At 35.6% G+C, this 23,797-nt stretch overlaps 1 protein-coding gene across 1 annotated transcript in view; it reads right to left on the bottom strand.

Annotated features, from left to right (window-relative positions):
• LOC150091475 (methanethiol oxidase) overlaps window positions 1-23,797 on the bottom strand; it is a 116,045-nt gene that overhangs the window by 14,621 nt on the left and 77,627 nt on the right. The window contains exons 6-9 of the mRNA XM_090384082.1: window positions 18,264-18,445; window positions 14,451-14,529; window positions 9,869-9,990; window positions 4,219-4,284 (exon numbers count right to left, since the gene is read on the bottom strand). Coding sequence (XP_090240208.1) covers window positions 4,219-4,284; window positions 9,869-9,990; window positions 14,451-14,529; window positions 18,264-18,445 — 449 coding nt within the window. The remainder of the gene's footprint in view (window positions 1-4,218; window positions 4,285-9,868; window positions 9,991-14,450; window positions 14,530-18,263; window positions 18,446-23,797) is intronic.

Here is a 23,797-nt window from a genome sequence, read left to right as displayed (position 1 = left end):
TAAAATATATTTAAAGTTGGAGATTGGGGGGGGGGGGAAGAAGAAGAACATTTAACAACTGTAAAATAAATTGATAGACAATTAATTAGAAGAAATTACAACTCAAAATCATTTAATTTTACATTATGTTATAAGACAATATGACGTTAAACATTTTTTACAGCACGGCATGCAGGTGTATCAAGAACTGGAAATTGGTGAACTAATGAGCACTTAAACCTGTATGGAGTGTAATCTGCCTTTAATTTCTTAAGGAATTACAGATTATTCTCTGGCATTTTGTGGTATTTCCTGTACCACTTCTTCAAGGTATGTAAAGGCTGATGTAAGGACAGCATTACAAGAGTTCACTGAAGAAGTGGTACTGGAAGCACCATGAAACTTCTGAGAATAATCTGTAATTCTTTAAGAAATCAGAGGCCGATTACATTCCATGCAGGTTTAAGTGCTCATTATTTCACCAATTTCCAGTTACAAATGATGTGCTGCCGGGAGCTTAAACTATAACCAAGATAAAATGATAACCACGAAAACTGCACATATCTTTGGCTCTATGGATATACTTACTTTTCTTACTTCGTTGCAATTCAATCACAACAATATCTGCCTAGGTAAGATAACGGTGTGAGACTATCCATAATCTTACCTTGTTATCCTTTATAAAGTCCCTGCACCAGGTGGATATTGTTGTAAATGAACTGCAATGTAGAGGGTATTGTTTATTGAACTGCAATAAAAGAGCCATATCCATAGAACCATAGGAATGTTCAGTTTCATAGGTTTAATCTTATGTTTTATCTTGATTATAGTTTCTAAGTTCCTGAAGGCACATCATATTGTCTTATAATCTAAAATAAATCATTTTCAGTTGTAATTACCTAAGATTAATTGTTTATCAATTTATTTTACATAGTTGTTAAATGTTCTTCTATTCCTCCCCCCCAACAGCATTTAAGGTCTGATGATTGGGGTCGGTAAAAATCCTGAAACATAACAATTTAGTGTAGAAATTGAGCTTTTATTCTATGAGTTTAATAAAATCTATTTTGTTAATAATTTCACATGATATAACAGTGTCATTTATTATTATTATATATAGTATATAATTTACTGTATGGATAGAAACCACGTAATGTTCTTTCCCAACTATATTCCAGTTAATGTTTCTGTTGTTTTTTTTCTCTTGGGGTTTTGTTAATGTATATCAATTAAAGTTTAAATAAAATAATTAAATTTGAATAACATATATTGTATTGTAAAGTATAAAATTATTATGGCAATGTAACTTGTTTCATATTCAAAACAAACTGTTAAAGTCAAAATGTGATTCAAAGTTACTAAAATATTCTTAGTCTCCAAGTAATATAATGAAATGAAATAAAATAAATAACCAATTCCTAGAGTATTACATCATTGTTTCTATATTTTTTTACTGTATATTTTAATCTAATCTATAGTTACTTAGTATTTTATGGTAAAGTAATGTCTACAGTACTGTATGAGTAGAATGCAATATTATTTTGCATGTACAAATTGTCCCAGGAGGAATGTGCCAAACATCAGTGGTTGATTCCTTGAGTGATTTTAAGTAAAGAAAGGTTATATCTACATTAATCTGATTCTGAATGGTACAGTTACAGAACTATGTTTGAATTTTAAAAATGGCTATGGGGTTTTGAAAGGTAATAATAATAACAATAAGCATTATGTATATCTAGTAAAATTCATAATAGGTATGTGCTTATTCTTATGTATTATTTTTTACCAGTCAATCTCCATAGCCATTTTAAAATTCAAACAACCATAATTCAATAACAGTACCAATTACAATTGTGTCCATATAGATATGAACTTGGTTTGCTTAAAATCACCCAAGGAATCAACCCTTGAAGTTTGGCAGATTCCTCCTGAGATATCATGTTTTTATGTGTTTATTGAGAAGAGACTGTACCAGTTTACACTATCAGTGCATTTATTAGTCTTTACTGGGACAGAGTTATGTAATATGCTTGAAGAGTGTGGGACTGCAGCACTTTTACTTGAATGACTAAATACCATATGTTTAGTTTCTTCTGTGCTTGGCAGCCATTTTAATTTTACCTTTTGCAAAACATTCCCCCCCCCGCCTTCTCTCGTGTGTGTGTGTGTGTGTGTGTGTGTGTGTGTGTGTGTGTGTGTGTGTGTGGGCACATATGCTTAAAGCATTACAAAGGACATCTTAATCTTATACAGGTGACCCCCGCTTAGTGCTGATAATTCGTTCCAGAAAAACAGAGCGCTAAGTGAATCTGCACTAAGCGAGCGCCTCATTCCCATAAGGTCACATATGTATTTGTGAGTTGCGGTCGGTTCCATAGGATATTTCCTAATCAATAATAAACGGTAGTGAAAAGATGCACAAATGTCGGTCAAAATATTTAATATTCAAATATTTGTACATATAAAATATTCTGCATTACATACCTATATAATTATGTGGTAACTACTTACGTATCAAAATTAAACTTAAAATTTCAATTAAAATCATGAATTTAATTGATCTAAATTGATTTCATTTAATTGATGAATTTAATCAAGAAAAATGCGTCGATTTTGGGTTGAACTTTGGCCCTCTTCCAAATAAACTAAAAAGGGTATTAATTTTAAATCCCCCACAGAGTTATCACCCAACAATAAAGTCCGATCCTTCGCCGCTTTGAAACCTGGCATGTTTTTTTTTCTTCTATCAATATGAAACTTCTTTTAGGCATTCGTTTCCACAAAAGTCCTACTTCATCTATGTTAAAAACTTGTTGAGAAGTATAACACATAATATCCCTCTTCAATAATTTTAACAAGTTCTTTTTTGAAAGTTTTGGCTCCTTAATCTGCACTTGCGGCTTCTCCCTGGATTTTAAATCTATTCAACCAGCCCTTACTAGTTTTAAATGGTTCCACATTTTTTTTTTTTTTAGGCGAGTTTTCTTCAGATCATCATATTGGCTAATCTCTCTCTCTCTCTCTCTCTCTCTGTTTTTTTTTTTTTTTTTTTTTATAATATTTAACTTAACTGAATTCTGAATTGGATATTATCTTCAATAAAATCCTAATAGCCGGCCTAGCCCTAGTTGCTTGCAATGGAACAGTTATCTATCCTGCTGCTAAAATTAATTCTTTATTTTTTTTATAATTGTTCTTACAGTTAAACTTGCAAGTCCTAAATTATGGCACACATCCGCTTGTCTTTGACCGGAATCGATTCGCTTCAAAACGTCTAATTTAATTTTCAAATTCAGTCTTTTTCTTACATTTGTAGTCTTCTTACTGCGTCCAGACTTTTTGCTTTTTCATTCTTATCCGCCATTATTAACTCTTCGAAAATGTAACTGCATTGGTTGCATTAATTACGATACAATGTTCGAGTAAACTGTCCGTTACGCACAATGTCTAATACTGTACTGAGTGATGACTAGACTTCAGATAAATGCATATAACGCAAATATTACAAGCAATATACTTGATCATTTTTTAAAATGTTGAACTCGGAACTATGTAACAAGTCACTGTACTGCAATTAAATTAGTGTGCGAGAAAATATCACTGAGCGTGGGAAAATTTCTCAAGTCGGTGTAGGAAAAGTTTTAATGCCGTTTTGATATTCATTTTTAAGCTATCGACTCCATCAAATGAAACGATTTCGTTAAATATGCCAAAAATGCAATCTGTAAAAGAGCGTTATAGTGATCTGAGACAGCGTTATAGTCAGATACGGGTTATAATATAAGAACAGCATTATAGCGAATCAGCGTAAAGCAAACCGCGTTATAACGGGGGCCTGCTGTATACTGCAATAACATACGCCAATATAAAAAATACATTGCAGATGGCATCAAATAAGATGCCAGCATGAAAAATTACTTTTTATAATATACTAATATCTCTTAATTTTTATTATATAGTTATTTACTTTAATTTTATTCTAAGAAACTGATGAAACACTGTTTGAAACTTAATATATATGCAATAATCATATATTAAGTTAAGTTTCAAACAGTCTTACATCAGTTTCTTAGAATAAAATTTTAAAGTAAATAACTAATGCACATTGGCATAAAGACGTATAAATTTCCAAATTTTTTTCATTCCTTAAGGGCATCTGCCAATGTTAACTTGAGAATGCCCAAAGAGAAATAAATTAGCTCATCCTTACACAAAACAAAAAGCAGGTGGCATACTCACTGAAAGCTCTGAATCTTCTGTGACTATTACTTCACTGTCTTTTGTGATACTACCTCCAAGAAACAACTAGAAATAAAGAATGAAAGTTATATTTTGGTAACTTTATGGACTGTTGTGGAAAATAATACAAAATGTTTCAATTTTAATAATAATGAAATAAGATAGTTAACCAGAGATATTTATATAACTGATCTGAGGCACCTCATGCACAAATTTCAGTAGCAGAGTTGCTATAGTATACTGGGCCTGATACTTAGATCAACAATTCTGTGGTCACATAAATGACAAAATAACTTTTTAATCTGAAGCTGATGAAATTTTAAGTAGCTGATATCAATCAATATCAATCAATCAAAACATAGCTGATATCAATCAATACAAAAACTGGAGAAAAATACTTGAAATCAACATGAAAAATAGTATACTTGAAAAAAATGTTGGGAAAGTCCCAATACATGGTACTGTTTATAATAGCAAATCTACATTTCACTGATGAATAATATAATCAGCCAGTGTGATGTTATTGTTTGTTATTTGGTTTTTTTTTAGGAGCATTAGCAACTAAGGCCATATTGCTCCAGGGATATGCAGTGGTCATTCCCTGACCATTGCGCATCCTCCGTATTTGGTAGTCACGGGCTTGAACCCTGGTCTAATCAAGAAGCGTGTGCTTCGCACTGCTGCTCCTGCCCACCTGGCTACCGAGGCGCCACCAGTGTGATGCATATTATACTATATACAAATAGTTCAATGTACACTACAGTATGTATACAAATAGTGCAATGTAATTCACAACTTATAATATGTATATACAGTAATACCCCGAAGTTACGCGATAGGTGGGTCCAACGAAAATCGCGTAAGTCGAATTCGCGTAAGTCGGGGTACAACTTTGCATATAAATACATATAAATTTTGCTCAATTGGGACCAAGGACTAACAAAAACACTAGTTTAGAAGAAAAATATTAATAAAATTGCAGTTCTGTATACATATTAATACAAAATATGTATTAAAAAACAAATGACTTACGTTAAAAAGTTATTTCGATGTCGATGGCTTCATAAAATCTAACAAATTCGTCTGACGACACAGCGCCTTTTTTTCACGCAGAATTTCTTCGTAGCAAGCTAATAATTTTTTTTATTCCTTGCTTTGTAGCTATAACGCGTTCTTCGTTGGAGTCTGTTTTCTAAAATTTTTAAGCCCTTTACAATTGAGCCCTTTTCAATTTTCAACCTGTCATGTTTGCAATTGTCATGGCGCCTCCGTAGCCAGGTGGGAAGGAGCAGCAGTGCGTAGCACACGCTTCTTGATTAGACCGGGGTTCGAGCCTGTCACCACCAAATACGGAGTTTGCGGAAAGGTCAGGAAATGACCACCGCATATCCCCGGAGCAATATGGCCTTAGTTGCTAATGCTCCTAAAAACCAAATAACAACAAATAACAACAACAGCAATTGTCATGTGCTTTTCGCTGTTGCTTCATTTAGGCCTGTAGCACGTGCAATATCACGTGGTCTTTCATTTCACTCAAAGCGTTTCACAATTTCATAATTTTTTCTCTATCGACAGAGGCGGACTGGCCATAAGCCTTACCGGGGCCAGTGTAACCCCGGTGGGCCAGTGTGATTTTGCCCATAAACCATAGTATGAGGCCACTATAAATTTTCCCGGGTAAGAATTTTTGACCCAGTCCGCCTCTGTTTATCGATAATTGCTTTTCTTTTTCTCTCTGAATCTGCAGTGTCTTCACCAGTACGCCTCCTTTTCACACCTTTTAATTAAGTATTTTACTAATTTTTAGGGAATAAAGCGCAATTACAAAACGAGGAGGCACGCTTGATACGCATAAACAAAGCTGCGCGCATGTAGCAACTGAATAAACAACACCATAAAGGCAGAGATACACTATTAACACCTCACATTTCTAGGGGTTACTACCATAAAACAATAAAAATACAGTTGCGTTTCTGCTAGTGAAATCTGTTATAAACTGGTAGTAAACTCGATCTAATTGCATTTGCGATTATACCGATAGCTGGAATTGTGTTGGTTTTTACGTTATTATGGTGAAATGTGTTTTTCCCTTCACTGATATAAAAAACATAAAATCAGCAAAGTTGAATTTTGTTCATCTTTCGCTCTCATTCTCCGCCGTCGCACCGTATATCGATAACATATGAAAAACGACCTTGAAGATAGTGGGCGGCAGCGTTGCCAAACGAAAAAATCAAGAACCGCGTAACTCCGAGTTCGCGTAAGTCGGGGTATTACTGTACTGGAACTTAACTTTACATATACAAATTACTTAAAATCCTATAAAATAATTTAAAATTAATTATATACAGGCAATCCCCGTACAACAGTTTCGCTCTAACACGACTGATAAATTGAGGCAATCCTCACATAACACAGTATTTTTGAGCTTTTGTGATGGGAAAACCTTGCTTTTATGTTAGATATAATTTTCAATGTTTCCATTCCTTTTTGTGAATCCCTGCTGTTGACTCGCTAGTTATCTCCTTCATGATATTTTTCTAAAAGCACATTTCTAGAGGTTACTACCATAAAACAATAAAAACAATTTGCACTTTCCATTTTATTGGGCTTTTCTGTTAGTGCAATCAATTATAAATGGTTAGTAAACTCTATCTCCTTGCATTTGCTATAGTAACGATAGCTGGAATTCTGTGGGTTTTCACGTTATTGTGGTGAAATGTGTTTCTCCATCCATGAAATATTCAATCATATAAAAAACATAAATAAATTTTCAGAAACTCATTACTCCATATTGTTTGTTGCAACTTGTGCATGCCGTGTTCTTTGTTATTAATTGCTTTTCATTTTTACTGTTTTAAATTTTACAACCAAAAAAAAAAAAAAAAAAAGTGAACAGAAATATCAATTAGTATGTATATATTACAGTACGTATTAATTAAGCTGTGTATGAAAGCGTAAATTTATTTTTATTTTGCTTACCGGAAAATATTCTTCCGATTTTCACGTATCATTTAAAGCGGGGGGTCAACTGTATTTTTTTGGGAGATACTTGGGTTAGGTTCTGTGCTATTGAACTTGTGCTTGTTTGAGACCATAAAAAATAACTGTGACGTCAAAGAGTGCAGTTCACGACTTTTAAAGAGAGCAGAAGGTACACGAAATCTAGATGCTGCAGAAGAGATTGTGCTTAGCAACGATAAAGAGGAAGAAAAATAAATGAACGTACATTATCTCACATATAAGTATCACAGTTTGTAAGGTAAGATTTTTTTTTTTTTTTTTTTTACTATTTAAGTTACTACTATTATAAAAATAAAGTTAAAATATTAAGTTATTACTACTATAAAAGTTAAGTTTCCGATAGTGATAAAAAAAAATGGCATATTTTTGTTAACTTTTGGAACGTAACCTCCCCCCTTTTGTACTGGTTCTTAGTCCCGTATAACACGGTTTTGCATTACACGAGATTTTATAGGAACCAAATTACCGTGTTATACGAGGGTTACCTGTAGTGCCAATACTGATATGGAATTCCATACTGAATCATGCGCGGGTTCGAATCCCGCCTCGGGCTTGGATCAAAGTACTGCAAAAACCTTGGGAGGTGCATTATGGCCACAGAAGCCGATGCGCCAACAACTACCAAAAAAAAAAACTGAATCATGTATAACTAGGAAATGTCAACACTGAAGTAACTGCTTTTTCTAAATGAAATGAAAGACATTCAGTGATGATTGAATAGTAACTCACATACTATTAAAATTTGAATTACTTTAAAATATGGACTCATAGTGATGTACAGTGAAATATACAATTAGTTTGTTTTTTTTTTAGTTAGTTGTTGGCACATCGGCTTCTGTGGCCATAATGCACTTCCCACGGTTTTTGCAGTACTTTGATCGAAGCCAGAGGCGGGATTCGAACCCGCGACCTTTGGGTTGCCAGGCAGGCACTTTACCCACCCGGTCAGCCCGGTCAGCATACAATTAGTACACCATAAAAAGGAAGTAAAATACTATAAATAGTGGTAATCAGTTTCAAGTCAACAATGCAGTTAAAGGTTGAAAAGACAAATTAGTTAACAGGAGACCTGTTTCCCCTTTTGGGTTTACAAAAGAAAGCAGGTGCCTCCGTAGCCAGGTGGGCAGGAGCAGCAGTGTGTAGCACACGCTTCTAGACCAGGGTTCGAGCCCGTTTGGTTTTTTTTTTTTTTTTTTTTTAGGAGCATTAGCAACTAAGGCCATATTGCTCCGAGAATATGCGGTGGTCAGGAAATGACCACCGCATATCCTCGGAGCAATATGGCCTTAGTTGCTAATGCTCCTAAAAACCAAAAAACAAACAAACAAACAAAAGAAAGCTGAAATAATCTGGAATTCAGACCAAGAAGTTGATTAAACTGAATCAAGTGACACATAAATAGATATACAGAATATTACTGCATCAAAAAATTAAATTCAAAAGGGTTTTTTTTTTTAAATTCTACTTTGGTTTTCATGCAATAATTTCACTCTAATGTTAGCAATTCAGTCAAAATAAGAACAAATTAATATTTAAAAGCATTTGTGTATAAAATTCCCATTTTTATCAGATTTCAAACTTTAAAAAAAATTTGCTCCACATATCCAGCCTGTAGTGTAAAACTCACTAAAGCATCAAACGAGTCCTTTGATGCTTTAGTGAGTCCAAAAGGGTTACACAGGAGTCCAAAATTCCTTTCGCCTCTAGTCTAGAATGACACTTTCCAACTACATATCACATCTCTCTCTTACACCCCCCCCCCCCCCATTCACAGACACAGTAAAGAAGTAACCATTAACAATTTCTTCAACAAAAAAGAAGAAAAAAAGACAGTTCAAATATGAACATTGTTGTGAAACTGCATGATACCATTACCTTCTCACCATGTAATAGCTGGTCAGTTATGTGTAGTTTTTCTTCAGTCCATACAACACAATTATGTGTATTAATAGCATCATGAAGATAAAAGTTTATCTGCATTTCAGGAGGGATCGAATAAATAATTGAAAGAGCTAGGTAAATGAAAGAAGAGAAAGTGACATCAGTTACTTTATCTTATTTTATTTTTTTTGGCTGGTGCCACATAAGCTTGCTTCCTTGCATCATTTTGTTGAGACTAAAGCAGGCAAGGAAGATGCAATCTAGCCATTTTTGGTGATATTTAAGTTGAGGGATACACAGAAGTCCAAAATTCCAACAGATCACTGGATCAGAAGGCAAAAACTCAAACTAATACAAGTGCAGCTTCAAGATCTTAATCTTTCTTTGAAGAATAGGTATCTTGGGTATTTGTACACTAGACTCCTCTCTTGCAATGCTTTCTAATAAAGCATTGCAAGTTGAGCACTAAAATTGAGGATAATTAGTTTATAGTTTCGCAAATCTTGGCAACAGTTTCTATCTATAAGGAAATGTCCTTTTCATTCCTTATCAGTAATGCATTCAGCTTGTCAATGCCATGTTATACAAATTTTTGTTAAGTTACTTTATGACCACCATTATGTAAATTACTGTTAGGCAATTAGACTGGTCTCATTTTAATATCATCCTCCAATTCTGTAATTATTGTCTATAAAAATAATGATATGTAGAAATACACTGAGCTGGAGTTAAAACTAAAACCTACCTGGCCCACAAGTTTTGGATGTTTCACATCTGTAATGTCAAATTGTCGAATATCTCCATGCAGCCAGTTGCTGATGTACAGATATCGATCATCCAGTGATATCAAGATATCTGTTATTAATCCTGTAAATAAATTACCATATTATTGAAATTTTGTCTCCCCTCCCTTATGGTTCTAAGTTCATATTGCATAAATTAAATTATGTTATGGCAACAGCACCTAAATTAGCTATACTTATTAAAAGTACGTTAGAAACTTCACCATTTATTTATTTCATACAATCAGTAAATACTGTTATACACCATCATATGAAAACTCTCAAAAAATACACACTGCGTTTTCTCCTACAAGTAAAATTCAAAACCAGAATGATGGGTCACATCAATCTGATACGGGAAAATTCCCTATACACCAATTCAGTGCAAGCCAGTTTGTTGTATGTGACAATTTCATGTATGGAAATTTGGTGAAAGAATTGAGGGGAGTCAATTAGGTGAGTATGATGATTCAGCAAATTCTATGTGAGAATTTGGTATATAGCAAAGCAAGATCAAAAATGCAAACTTTCACATGCCATGCTGTAAATGGCCAATTTAGTGATCCCAGTATGATTTTTGGTAGAGCGTACTATCCACCTTTGTTTCTCAATGTGCATTCCATTTTTTTAAGAAGATCCTATAAGAAAAAGTACTGGACAAGTAGTATTTTTGCAACAAACAACTAAAGCTTTGAGGCATCTGCACAATGGGTGTAAATTGCACATATTCTATCATTGGTTTGCCTTGTTTGTTTGGGGGGAAGGAAAAATTACCCAAGGACAATGCATCCATGGATGAAAATACTTCCCATCACAATGGAATTCGAACCAAGTCCTTTACATGAAGAGGCAATTATCCTTAGAATAACAAGTAGGATGATTAGGTATTAATATGGAGACCAAATATATAGAAAATGGTATACAGTTTTATTTGGGTCGGGGGGGGGGGTCTGTTGAAGTCCATATTTTTTTAGTAGCAAAATTTATTTGCAGTGAAACCAAAAGAATGGAAAATAAATGAATATTAGTGTTTTTTTTTTTTTTTTTTTTCACTTCTTACTTTTTTTTTTTTTTTTGGAAGCGGTGAAGCCCATTGTAGTGGCATGGACTGATTGATGGTTGAGAAAGCCAGAAGAAATATGACTGACAAAGAAATTAAAAGAACAGAAAATAAATAAAGATTTTTTTTTTTTTTTTTTTTGGCCACTGATGCTTATGCTGTTCTAGTAGCATCGATTCGTTGAGGGTTCAAAGCTAGAAGAAAATTAAAAGGCACAGAAACCCAATGACAGAAAAAGAAATGAAAATGATCAACACTGAACTGCCATAACACCAAACTGTTGTGCATACACCAAAGTGTGATACACCATATTCTTGCATACACCAAATTGTCATGAATCAAAATGTTGCACATATTGATTGTCAAATTGTCATCCCTACTCTTTCTTGGACACATAAGCTCAAATTGAAAAAAGGAAGACTGCAAGATAGATGTGTGATAATTTTCTTTCAAACAGAGCAGCAGTTCCCAATCTTTTGTCACTCTTTAAGTTAAAAGACAAATATTAGCATTAGTAGAGGCATTTGATGCAAGAAAGCAACCTTATGCAGCATCAGCCAAAAAAAAAAAAAAAAGAAAAGAAAACCGCTTCCACTTCACCCCTCTGCTCATTCGAAATACCTGTCCAGCTGAGCCTTAAACTTATTTAGGCTATTAACTTCCACGACAAGGGATGGAAGTCTGTTCCACTAACCAACCACCCACTGGCTAAAGGCAAATTTCCGCACGTCTATTCTACATCTGTCTTTCCTCAATTTGAATTTATGCCCTCTCAGGTGATTATTCTGAGCAAGAGGAAGAATCCATCAGCATTGAGTATGCTGATGGGATTCTCCATCAGTCTCCAGACACTGTAATTTGCAAAACCTCTAGTCTCCAGACACTGTAATTCTCCATCTAGTCTCCAGACACTGTAATTTGCAAAACTTAAGCCTTTCTTCGTAAGAGCACCCCTTTGTTCCATTCACTAATCTTGTTGCCCTTCTCTATCCTCGTTCCAGCAGCTCTACATCCTTCTTGAAATGAGGCCTCCAGACTTGTATACAGTACTCTAGGTGTGGCCTGACCATTGCATTATACAAGGGAATAATCACCTCCTTATCCCTGCTAGAAAAATTCCTATATATCATTGACAATACACCATGAGCTACTCTTGCAGCCTGTCTGCACTGCTCAGAACTTCATATCTGCCTGCACAACCACCCCCAGGTCCCTTTCATTCTCTACCACTGTCAGCGTAGTACCACAGAGTTGATACGTTGCTCTGGGGTTGCTGTTTCCCATATGTAGTACTTTACATTTGTCAATGTTAAACTTCATTTGCCACCTCTCAGCCTATCTGCTCAACCTTTCCAGATCCTGTTGCAGCAGCATAGTGTCAGTAGTGTCCTTGACAACCCTGCCAACCTTCGTATCGTCTGCAAACTTGGACATTAAGCTTGATATACCATCATCAATATCATTTATAAATAGAGAAAACAATGATGGACCCAACACTGAACTCTGAGGGACTCCACTAATAACATTAGTCCATGATGAGCAGTGTCCATTGATTACCACTCTCTGTCTTCTCCCCTTCAACCACCCCTTTATCCATAGCAGCAATTTGCCTCCAATGCCACACTGCTCCAATTTGTGCAGCAGTCTTCCATGTGCAACAGTATCAAAAGCCTTTCTAAGATCCAAGTATATAATATCAAAGTTATTCCCTGCATCCAGTTCTTTTGTGACTGCATCATAGTATCCAATCAAATTGGTCAGGCAAGACTTCCCCTTAACAAAACCATGCTGTGTCCGAGCTATAACTGAAGTCTTGTCTAGATGATCCTGCAGTGCTTCTTTAACCAGTGCCTCCATTAATTTTCCTGGAACAGAAGTTAAACTCACAGGTCTATAATTACTTGTGTCAGTCTTTGATCCTCCTTTGTGAATTGGGATCACATTTGCACATCTCCAGTCTGTGGGTACCTCCCCTGAGTCCAAGGAAGCTTTCATAATTATGGCTAAGGGTTTGCTTACTGCCTTTGCTGCCTCCTTTAATATAACTGGACAGATCCCATCCACCCCAGATGCCTTTCTTGTGTTTATCTTCAACAAATTCTCCTTCACTTTACTCTCAGTTATTACAAGATTCTCTAGCTTACTGCCAGAGTTGAATACACCTCTGGCATTCCCCTCGCTGAATAACTCCTCATGTGTGAATGTCGATGCAAAATATTCATTTAGTTTGTTAGCTACCTGAGCAGGATCATCAACAGTTGACCCATCGATATCCAGTGGACCAATCTGATTCATCCCCTTCCTTCTAGAGTTTACATAAGTAAAGAACTCTTTGCTGTTTTTCTTTGCATCCTTTGCCAAAGGTTTCTCGTAATCTGCCTTCGCCTGCCTAACCTCCTTTGTAACTTGGTTACAGATCAACTTGTATCTATCATAGGCTTCTGTGTCACGTGTTAATTTGTATGTATCCCATGCATTTTTCTTCTCTGCCATATGTCTCATTAGTTCATCTGACATCCATTTAGGCCTAAACCTTGAACAATATTTCTTAGTTGGTATGAAAAGCCTAGTAGCTTCCAAGATAATGCTTCCCATTTTGAATTTGCTGTTGGTAACATCATCAGTTGGTCCCACTGTATAGAATTTAAATACTGTCTCAGTCCATCATAGTTGCCTTTACGAAAGCAATAACCCTTCCCTTTACCCCTAATGGTAGTTACCTCTTTGAGTAAATCCCACTTCAGCACACTGTGATCACTGCCACCTAGTGGTTCATTTACCTGCAGATTCTTAATGCATGAAGAATCACTACTGATAATCAAATCAAGAGTATTACTCCCTCTAGTTGCCACCCAAATATGCTGATGTAGAAAACAATCAAGCCTTCTACACAGACATACACCTTGTGGTGTATGTCTGTGCAAGCCATGCAACGGTTAGAAAATAACAAAGAAGGGTGCAACCTTTTAACAATATTTGAGGTGATATGGGCTTATACGAGCCAAAATTAAAAAAATTCTCTGGAATTCAGATCCAGAAACTGAATGAGCTTAATCAAACAGCACATATATAAATGTAGAAGATATTATGGCATTGGAAAAAAAAAATTAACGATGAGCCTTATATTTTACTTTTTTTTTAATTTTTTATGTTTTTTTTTTACAATTTTTTTAATGAATTTTTATTTTGATTTTTGGCAATAATCTTAATCTAGTCAAAAGGGTAAAAAATTATACTTAAAAGTATTCATGTACATGGTTTTTCAATTTTTACAAACTTCCAAATTGCTTGGAAAAACTCACTCCAAGTGGCTTACATATACTGTCTGGAAACTCACTCATGAAAAGGTTAAATAAACACTCACTTTATTAGTAACATGAAAATTCATTTTCACTTCTTACATACCATTAGTAATAGCACTAACAGCAGTTAAAGCAGAAATGAAATCATTCAAGAAGAATTTCATACAATGAAGAGACACTTACCAGGCATATCAGGTAGTATCCAGTTTTGAACTTTCTTATTTGGAATAGTTATGACTTTTTCTGCTGCCCATGTATCATCCTTGATCAAAATTTTTAAAAATGTGTTACTGTGAAATTTATATGCTAATTAACATTAAATAAATGTTGAGTACACAGAGAGAAAAAATAAATCATCTACCTTTATTAAAGCAAAAAGTAATTTAAACCAGAAAGAAATTTAAAAAATTTTTTTTTTTTAAATTAGTACATTTTAATCTTTTGCTTAATGCCACCCTGACTACCTTGTGGTGTATGTCTGTGCAAGCTACGTTGCTATTCACAGAACATGGAATATCACCAGAATATAGAAAAGTGTGGGGATCTCTTCGAATAAAAGTTGTGTCAGCTGTATGTGTTTTGTAGCAGTAAGACATCTCATTATAATGCTAAGCACTACACACTCTGCACTTATTTCATTAAGGATGAGCTAAATATTTCACAGCTTAAGTTTATGCTGAATGAACATAACAGTGATTTTAAGTATGGTAGGATCAGCAAGTCAGATCCAGAAAGACATGCCTTGGAATCCAAACATAGTTTCCATTTGAACAGTACCTTAATATCCACTACTGATAATCACTGCCAGAGAAGTTTCAGGGAGGCATTTTGCATACTCTCTAATTCATTGACCAATTTACAGTCAAGCAGTATATGAGGTGTGGCTATTAAATAATGAGACTGCACATGCCCACTACATGCCAAGTGCTACCTATGAAATAAAGGCACAGCAGGTAACCTTTTGCCTTTCCCTAGTGTTTTTGCCAAGTCATATTCTAACACGCTCAGTTGCTTTACAGTGAAACAGGTTTTCATTACCTTGTGTTTTTGCAGTTGCCAGAAAACTGATAGACAAAAGAATAGAACAAATCAACCTCAAATTTTTAACAAAACTAGAGAAAACACCAACTGAAAGTTACGGTTGTTAAGTCAAGTTTATGAGGAAGATACTATGTCAAGAGCTCACATGTTTGAATGGCATAAAAGACTTTTAGAAGGAAGAGAGACTGTGGAAGATGATGAACAATTATATCCATGAAAACTATTAAAAATGTGGACCAGGTAAGGACATTGATTAGAAGCAATCATTGTTTAAGCATTTAGAATGGTTGCATCAGAACTCAATATGGGCAATGAAACAGTTGGACAAATTTTAACTGAAAATTTAGAAATGAGAAAAGTGTGTGCCAAGATGGTGCCAAAAATTTTGAATGACGATCAAATAATGAGAAGATTCCAAGTTTGTGTAGGTGTTTTGAAAAAATGGAAGAAGGTCCAGACTTTCTGGGTACTGTAATTACTTGGATTGAAAGTTGGCTGTTCCAGTAAGACCCAGAAACTAAAAGACAGTCAAGGCAATAGAAGACAACAATCCCCAGACCAAAAAAAAAAAAAAAAAAAAGCAACAATATCAAAATCAAAAATTAAAACCATGCTTTTTGTTTTCTTCAATATTAAAGGAATTATTATGGCTAAATACACCATCCCACAAATCAACCTGTCAATCAAATGCACTACAGTGAAGTTCTAACAAGGCTGCATGAAAAAAAATTCAAAGCAAGAGACCTGAACTGGTGAAGGATGGTTGGATGCTCCAGCACACAATGAACTGTTTGTCAGTTTTTGGCCAAAACACAAATCCCTGTGTGTGTGAACATGCACCCTACTTGCCAAACCTAGCCCTTTGTGACTTTCTCTTCCCTAAACTGAAAAGCATACTTATTGGAACCCATTTTCAGTCCACTGAAGCCATTCAGAAAAAAACAATCAAAGAGTTAAAAGTACTTACAGAAAAAGATTCCAAAAAAAAAGATTTCTATGCTTGAAAGAAATGTATGGAACGGTTTGTGAAAGCCCACGGCAATTATTTTGAAGGGGATAACTTGTAAGGTATGAAATACTTCATCATATTTATCATATTTATTTTATTTCAACGGTCTCATTATTTAATAGCCACACCTTGTATATAGAACAAGCATAATGTAAAATGTCTTCTGCGCAAAGGTTTGCTCTTCTAGGAATCACAAGACCCTGCAGAACTGTGGCTACGGATGCATTATGTGTCCTTGCTGGCAAGATGCCAGCTGAACTAGTGGTGGCAAAGTATTGCCTGAGATATGCTCTGAAGAGAGGGATCTCCAGAATGATTTCTGGTGTCAGGTCGTGCCTGGTGGGGCAGGCAGCTGCGATGCTTGACCATCCAGCGGAACGAAGGTGAATTAATGATGAATTGGAAGCCGTCTGGGAATTGCAGTGGATGAATTCTGAGAAAGGCAGACATCTATACACCTTTATGCCTTCTGTTCAGATTGTGAGTCGGAGGCGAAGCTCTTGGCTCCGATTTGGGCTTGCAGCTTGTGCTGTGCTCACTGGACATGGCCTGAAGTCAAGGATGTTTCACTTGGGGTTGTCCCCGAAGGAGCAATGTGCTTGCGGAGAGCTGGAGACCGGCCTTCACTTGGTACTCAAACGTCCATATTATGTGGACCTAAGATTTCAGCTAGAGTGAGGGACGCTTGCTCTCACTGAATTTAATTTAAAGGAATTGTTTAATGATAGGAGTGCCTTCGGGCACTTCCTGCAGTTCTGTAAAACTGCGTATTTGAAAAGTAAGGCGATGCCTTAAAAATGTTAGAAAGTATCTTCACGGTGGGGACGGAAACTCGTGGTGGGGTGTGATTGCCCATCCTCACCACGAGGCCAAATGGTTGAATTAACAAATTAACCTATTTGTTTGTTCTTTAGGTTGACCAGTAGTGGTCTTCGTATTTTGTATATAAAACCTACTGATCTGGTAGATGAAAATGCGAATGAGAACTAAGTCGCATATGGGTGAGAACCCAGGTGGCGACTTAGGATGGAAGCTCACTCAAATGACAAATGACCCCATAGAGAATTTCATATTGTAAAAATTTTGTAATTTCCCTCCCCTTTTAGCCTGACAAAATTAGAGCATGCATTAACTTTCTTTTGGGCCATGTATTTTTCTACATTCTGGGCAATTTTTTTAGGCCAAAAAAAAATTTTTTTTTGATGAAAGCTATATCCAATTCAGGGTTCTACATTGATTTTGAAGAGAATCTCTTTTGTTAAAGATATCCACTTCTCAGTCCTTTCAGAAGGAAATCCTTTCCTGAAATGAAACCAAAGAATTGCTATTATTCTGATAACAATTTTATTTATAATGCACAAATTTCTCATGTCAAATACAGCACTGACTTTTTCTGCCTGCTATGTGATCACCTGTCCTGTACACCCCCTTTCAATGGACATGTCAGGACTAACCATGTACTTGTTGCTTACAGTGTCAATTTTACCCTGGTGTCATTTTTTTTTGCACGCCTTTCACTTATGCATGGTCTAGATATTTTACATTACAAATTTTAGTTAAGTGCAGTTAACTAAATATATGACACTGCTTTCCATCTGCAAGCCTCCAAATTATTCATTTTAATGAGGCAGCAATATATAGCTACACTGTATATACCTGCCTCATCAGAAGACTATTTAAAGCAGTGTTGGTGATTACTTTATTATGCCAGTACAAGAAGTCTTATATATATATTCATTCCATTTGAGAATTATTTTTCACATATTCAACAGATTTCTTGAATTTTTCCAATAGAGGAAATTTGGCAAAAATTACCTTGAAAAGCACCATGAGTTACAATAGTATAAAACACTGAGGTAAATAAACACTCTCAAGATACAACAATGAATTAAGCATAATACATATTATATTTACACTTAAGGATTTACTTTAGGGAATATATTTACCTCTGCTTTAAAGAACCTAAAGACAGTTGAAGAAAGAGCACATCCTACAAAACCAACTGCTGCATCGGGATTATGTAAGAAGCGAATTTCTAAAGGTATCATACCATCAGGCCCTAGATTCAAAGTCTTCACTTGTTTTCTAGTAGTCCAGTTCCATACTGTTAAAGCCTGACCATAATTACCTATATAAAATTAACAGAAAACATATGACAATAAATGAAACCATGAATTTATCTACATCACAGACATCTAACTGGTTATTTTTAAACTATTAAACTGATGAAATTTCCTTTGTCACTTTGTACTAAGTATTTTATTTATATGACATAATGTAAGTAAAACAGTAGACTTTCGAAATAACGGCACCTTCGTGGATTCAAGGTGCAGTTATTTCGATTTTTCCGTTGACTAGAAAGTTTTATTTTTAATGTATTTAATGCAGAAATAATGAGGCCAAATAAGAGGGGGGGGAAATAGAAAGATTAGGGATGCAATTTTATTAACTGCACATAAAAAACCTTAAAAATGCTGGCTATCCAATGTTATATTCTGCCATTAATACACTTCTACTTACACAGTTCTATTTTCTTTATTATATCAAGTTTATTCCGTGTGGGTAACAGTGATATCGTCACCATACTCCCCACACCGGGTGGAAAAGGCCCATTCTATTTTCTTTATTATGCCCTAGGGGCTCAACATCTGATGTGTATGGGCTTAGCACACCCAGGGTCCTGAGCTGGATGTCATAATTTTTCTCTTTCTTGGTGATTCCCTTCTACCTCTCTCTCTCTCTCTCTCTCTCAGGGTTATTCAGAATTTTTTTTTGTTTTTGGCTGGTGCAGCAAAAGCCTCACGCTTCCTTGCACATATGGATGATGATGATGATAATAATATCAAGTTTAGTCTGTGTGGGTAGCACAGTGATATTGCCACCATTCTCCCCACACAGGGTGGAAAAGGCCCAGGTTCGAATTCCATTGATGATGCGAGGAATTTTTATAGGCTTTTTTTCACTCTGTGACTGAGTTAGTAGATCTCAGGTATAGATAGCAGGGTTTTCCCCCCCAGAAACTTGGGTTTTTTGTCCAGCAAAACAGGCAAATCGAGCAGAGAACACATGCAATTTACAGACAATACACATGGGTATATGAATTAACATTCTGGGTGATCCTAATGTAATCCTAATCTTTAATGTTGTTCTTTTTTTCTTCTCTGTATGAGGTTTAACTTTAGGAGCCATATTGAGGTGGTTTTTAATTTAAAATAAATGTAAAACAGCAGTATAATTCATGATATCAGTACAGAATTCACTTTGAAAATGGCAAACGTAAGACATCAGCGGTGTATGTATACATCCAATCTCAATGTGCTGTTATTTCGACAGTCTACTGTAGCTTCTACACGTAAACTGAATTAAACTTTTCACTGATAGAAGTAGCCAATCCAATGAAAGTACTTTCAGATGTAATACAGCAAGTTTCATCAAATGCAAGCTATCAGACATGGCAGTATAATAAAATTTCAATATTTAGGGATAATTGGAGGATACATGGAGGAAAAGGACGGGGTGTATCCAGGTCAAACAAAAGCTGGAAGTTCAAGAAAAAGGCACATGGTACAATTCATACAAAAATAAATACATTGCATAATATTTAAAATTAATCAATTACAAGGGTTATACTGTATTTATCAGTCATTCACAACCAGACTCAAGTATCTGCAGTAATGGATCTAGTGTTTTCAATGCTGAAAGAAGTCAGTAAGGAGCCTGCTTATGAAATGGTGCTTTCAACTAAAGTCGATTATGAAAGTATCAATTTTAAGTTGCAAATGTCTTTGTCCTATAAACAGTTTCTCCTTGGTTGTCTCAAGTGGTCATAATAAGACTACATATCATGATCAGAAGTACCATTAATGGATTTAATATCATTACCTACGGACTTCTAACCAATAAAAATTTAGGTTCTTCTACAACTCATATCATCCTCCTCCTCCCAAAGTAGTAGCTTCTGTTATTTTTCCTCTGTTAGAATCTGTCACCACCACCACTAGCATCCAACAATTCAGTAGAATCATGAACTGTTGCACTCTTTTCCTTGCCAAGTTTCATCAAATGCAAGATATCAGGACATGGCAGTACAATAAAACTTCAATATTTAGGGATGCATGAAGGGAGAGTACAAGAGTATCCAAATAAAGCAAAATTATTGATGTGCAGCCTCAAACATTCAAAGTCAAAATTCACATCCTTACCATCTGCACGAATCCTTAATGTAACCTGGTTCCACAAATTTCTACAGTTCTATACACTAGAGCTGTGGTGGTTTTTTTTTTTTTTTTTTTTTTTATGTTATCTGCCTTATGTCTTCAGTTTCAATTCACCTTCAATTTCCTCCTCCTATCAAAACTTAATTTAAAATTGAGATCTTGTAGAGCTTCTTGCAGGACATAATATGGACTTGATCTATGGGTTTGGATTAGAAAAGTAATGGAAAGTAAAGCAATGCACCTAAATTTTCCCATTCCTATGGCACATCATATATACCAACTTTTAGAAATTGAAACACAGAAGCTTTTTAACAGAGATGTAGCTTTAGCCAGAATGCTCAACTATATTCTCGAACTGTCGAAATGGAATTCCCATTGGAATTCCCACACCTTATCTTCCAAATTAATGCATATCATATGATATAGAATTTAAATTATGTTGCCATAAAGTGTAATAAACTATGTATTAAATATCTAGGGACTCCTAACTAACAGAAACTGACTAAATAATTGAAGTTTAGGTTTTCCTAAAATTTCATTTTCTATATCACTCTCGCCTTCTTCCAAAGCAGCAGCAGTAACATTTTCAGTTATTATTTTCACTGGAGAATTTTTTAAAGGGAAATTATAGCAGTTTAATTATGAGTTCTATTCACTGTGAGCTGAAGAGAACTCATAGCTAACAGTCATAACTCATAACCAACTAACATAGTAAATCTAAAGAAGTAGAAATGATAGATGGAAATATTTAAAAAAGCCATTCAAGAAGCTAATCACTTTTTTTTCATTCTAATTATCTGAATTATCATTCATGAACTAAACCAAAAGGTCTGACTAATGCCACAGGATCCACTCTACTCATACCCCTGATATTTGTGCTCCAATTTTTTTTCAGATTGTTTCATTTTGTGCATATGGAAGAGAAGAGGAAGTTAACTGACCCAAAACAATACAGCCAGGCCCTGCATAATGGGAGTTCGATTACCGAACTCCCGTTATGCAGGGGATTATCAGTTAGCGCTATTTGAAAAAATTATACCAATTTTCACTTTACACGATACAAATTTCCAGTTAATGCGATTTTTTTTTTTTTTTTTTTATGTGATAGTTGAAAAAGATTTGAATCGCGCGTTAAGCTTACCGCACGTCGGACGGGCAATAAACAAACATTTGCCTGCTGCCTGCCTCAGTGTGTTCCATCAACCATCGGAAGAAGACGTGTTACTTTTTTGTCTCCCGCTAATAAAGTCAATGCAGACTTGCATTTAAAAATTTTTAAAATGAGCCAGATGAAAATGTTACTGTGAAGGAGATAAAGGTAAAAGAACTAGATGAAATCCTTTGTATCGCAGAGAACTTCAAACAAAAGGTTTGAGGTTCTCTGCGATATTTATTTCACCAGGGCACAGAGAAGATTGTTGTCGGCAATCAGAAATTGATTGATGAAAAGAGAAATTCAACACTGTTCAAACGACTCTGTTCAAATATTTCCATAACAAATTGTTTCTTCATTGTGCATTTTATGTCAGAGTTTCCCAAACTTTCTCAGTTCACGGCACCCTTAGTGTCTCAGTAATTTTTTCACAGCGCACCTAGACCAAAAGAAATACCTAACAGTTCCGTTTATTAAGTAGTTAGGTCCAAACAACTTAATAAGAAATGTTGAAACTATGAACAACCTCGAGCTAGTAGTTTGTGCGGTTTCCAACAGATGTCAAGTATCGCTCTGTTTCAGTGGAAAATTTAATATATTCTGCGGCGCACAGTTTGGGAACCGCTGTTTTATGCAATAAACGTTTAATTCCATAATAATTTTCATTATCTTTTACATAGTATACAGTTAAAAAGTTATTTTTAAATTTTTTTATGGAAATTCCTGAAGGTCGAGGACCAATTATAATTTTTCCTATTGATTATTATATAGGATTTCCAGTCAATGGAAGAAGGTCATTAATATACAAGAGGAAAAGAGTGGGGAAAGAACAACTTTGGGGGACACCGGCATTAGTGGAGAGGTTAGAAGACAGAGAGCCATCTACCATCACCCTCAGTGAGCGATCAGAGAGAAAGCTGGATAACCAATTACAAAAAACAGTTGGCAAACCATAAGATGGAAGCTTGTTTAGAAGACCTTTATGCCAAACACGATCAAAAGCCTTTGAGATGTCAAGAGCAACTGCTTGTGTTTCACCGAACTTTTCCATTGATCAGTCCATAAATGGGTAACGTAAGCCAGAATATCACCAGTGGATCGACACTGACGGAATCCATACTGGCAATCATTGATCAGACAGAAGGTTTCTAGGTAGTTTAAGAGTTGGCGGTTAATTGATTTCTCCATTACTTTAGAAAGAGTAGAAGTAATTGCAATGGGACGATAATTGGAGGGGAGGGATTTGTTACCATTTTTAGGAACTGGCTGGATATGAGCAAATTTCCAAGAAGAAGGAAAAACACCTTTGGAATAAGAAAGTGAAAAAAAAGCGGCAAAGATTGTTTGTTTGTTATTTGGATTTTAGGAGCATTAGCAACTAAGGCCATATTGCTCCGGGGATATGCGGTAGTCATTCCCTGACCTTTCCGCATCCTCCGTATTTGGTGGTCACGGGCTCGAACCCCGGTCTAATCAAGAAGCGTGTGCTATGCACTGCTGCTCCTGCCCACTTGGCTACGGAGGCGCCAGCAGCAAAGAACAGGAGTAAGTTCAGGAGCCCAGGTTTTGAGAACAAGTTCAGAAATACCACAGGACCTGGAGCTTTCTTAGCATCAAGATTCGTCAAAATCCTTCTGACATCCTTTTGATGGAAGACCACAGGAGGCATTGAATGGAGCGTGTTGGGAATGGTAGGAGGTGTTTTACCAAGATCATTAATACATGAGTTGGAAGAAAAATGGTATGCTAGCAGGTCAACTTCATCCTTGGCTGAAGTAACAACAGAACCATCTGGTTTGGACAGAGGTGGGAGCAGAGATGGGCAAAAGTTGCGGCCAATAGCTGTGGCAAGAGACCAGAATGCTCGGCTACCATTAGGGCAAGAAGCAAGTTTTCTACTCTTAGCCTGTTCAAACTCTAGTTTGGACTGATTAATAACTACTTTACAATTGTTGCGAGCTTTGGTGTAGGCAGAAATGAAACTGAAGGATTAGAAACAAGCCAATTATGATATGCAACATTCTTCTCTTGAACAGCCTTAGTACATTTATTGGAAAACCAAGGTTTAGATAAAGGATGAGATTTTAAAGTGGAGTGTGAGATAAAGGAT

This window comes from Mastigoproctus giganteus, chromosome 1 (genome assembly GCF_048544385.1).
Source record: "Mastigoproctus giganteus isolate SK-2022 chromosome 1, ASM4854438v1, whole genome shotgun sequence".
In the NCBI taxonomy this organism is placed as follows: Eukaryota; Metazoa; Arthropoda; class Arachnida; order Uropygi; family Thelyphonidae; genus Mastigoproctus; species Mastigoproctus giganteus.
The sequence above is the reverse complement of the archived record's forward strand: the minus strand, read 5'-3'. Positions and strand labels throughout refer to the sequence as shown.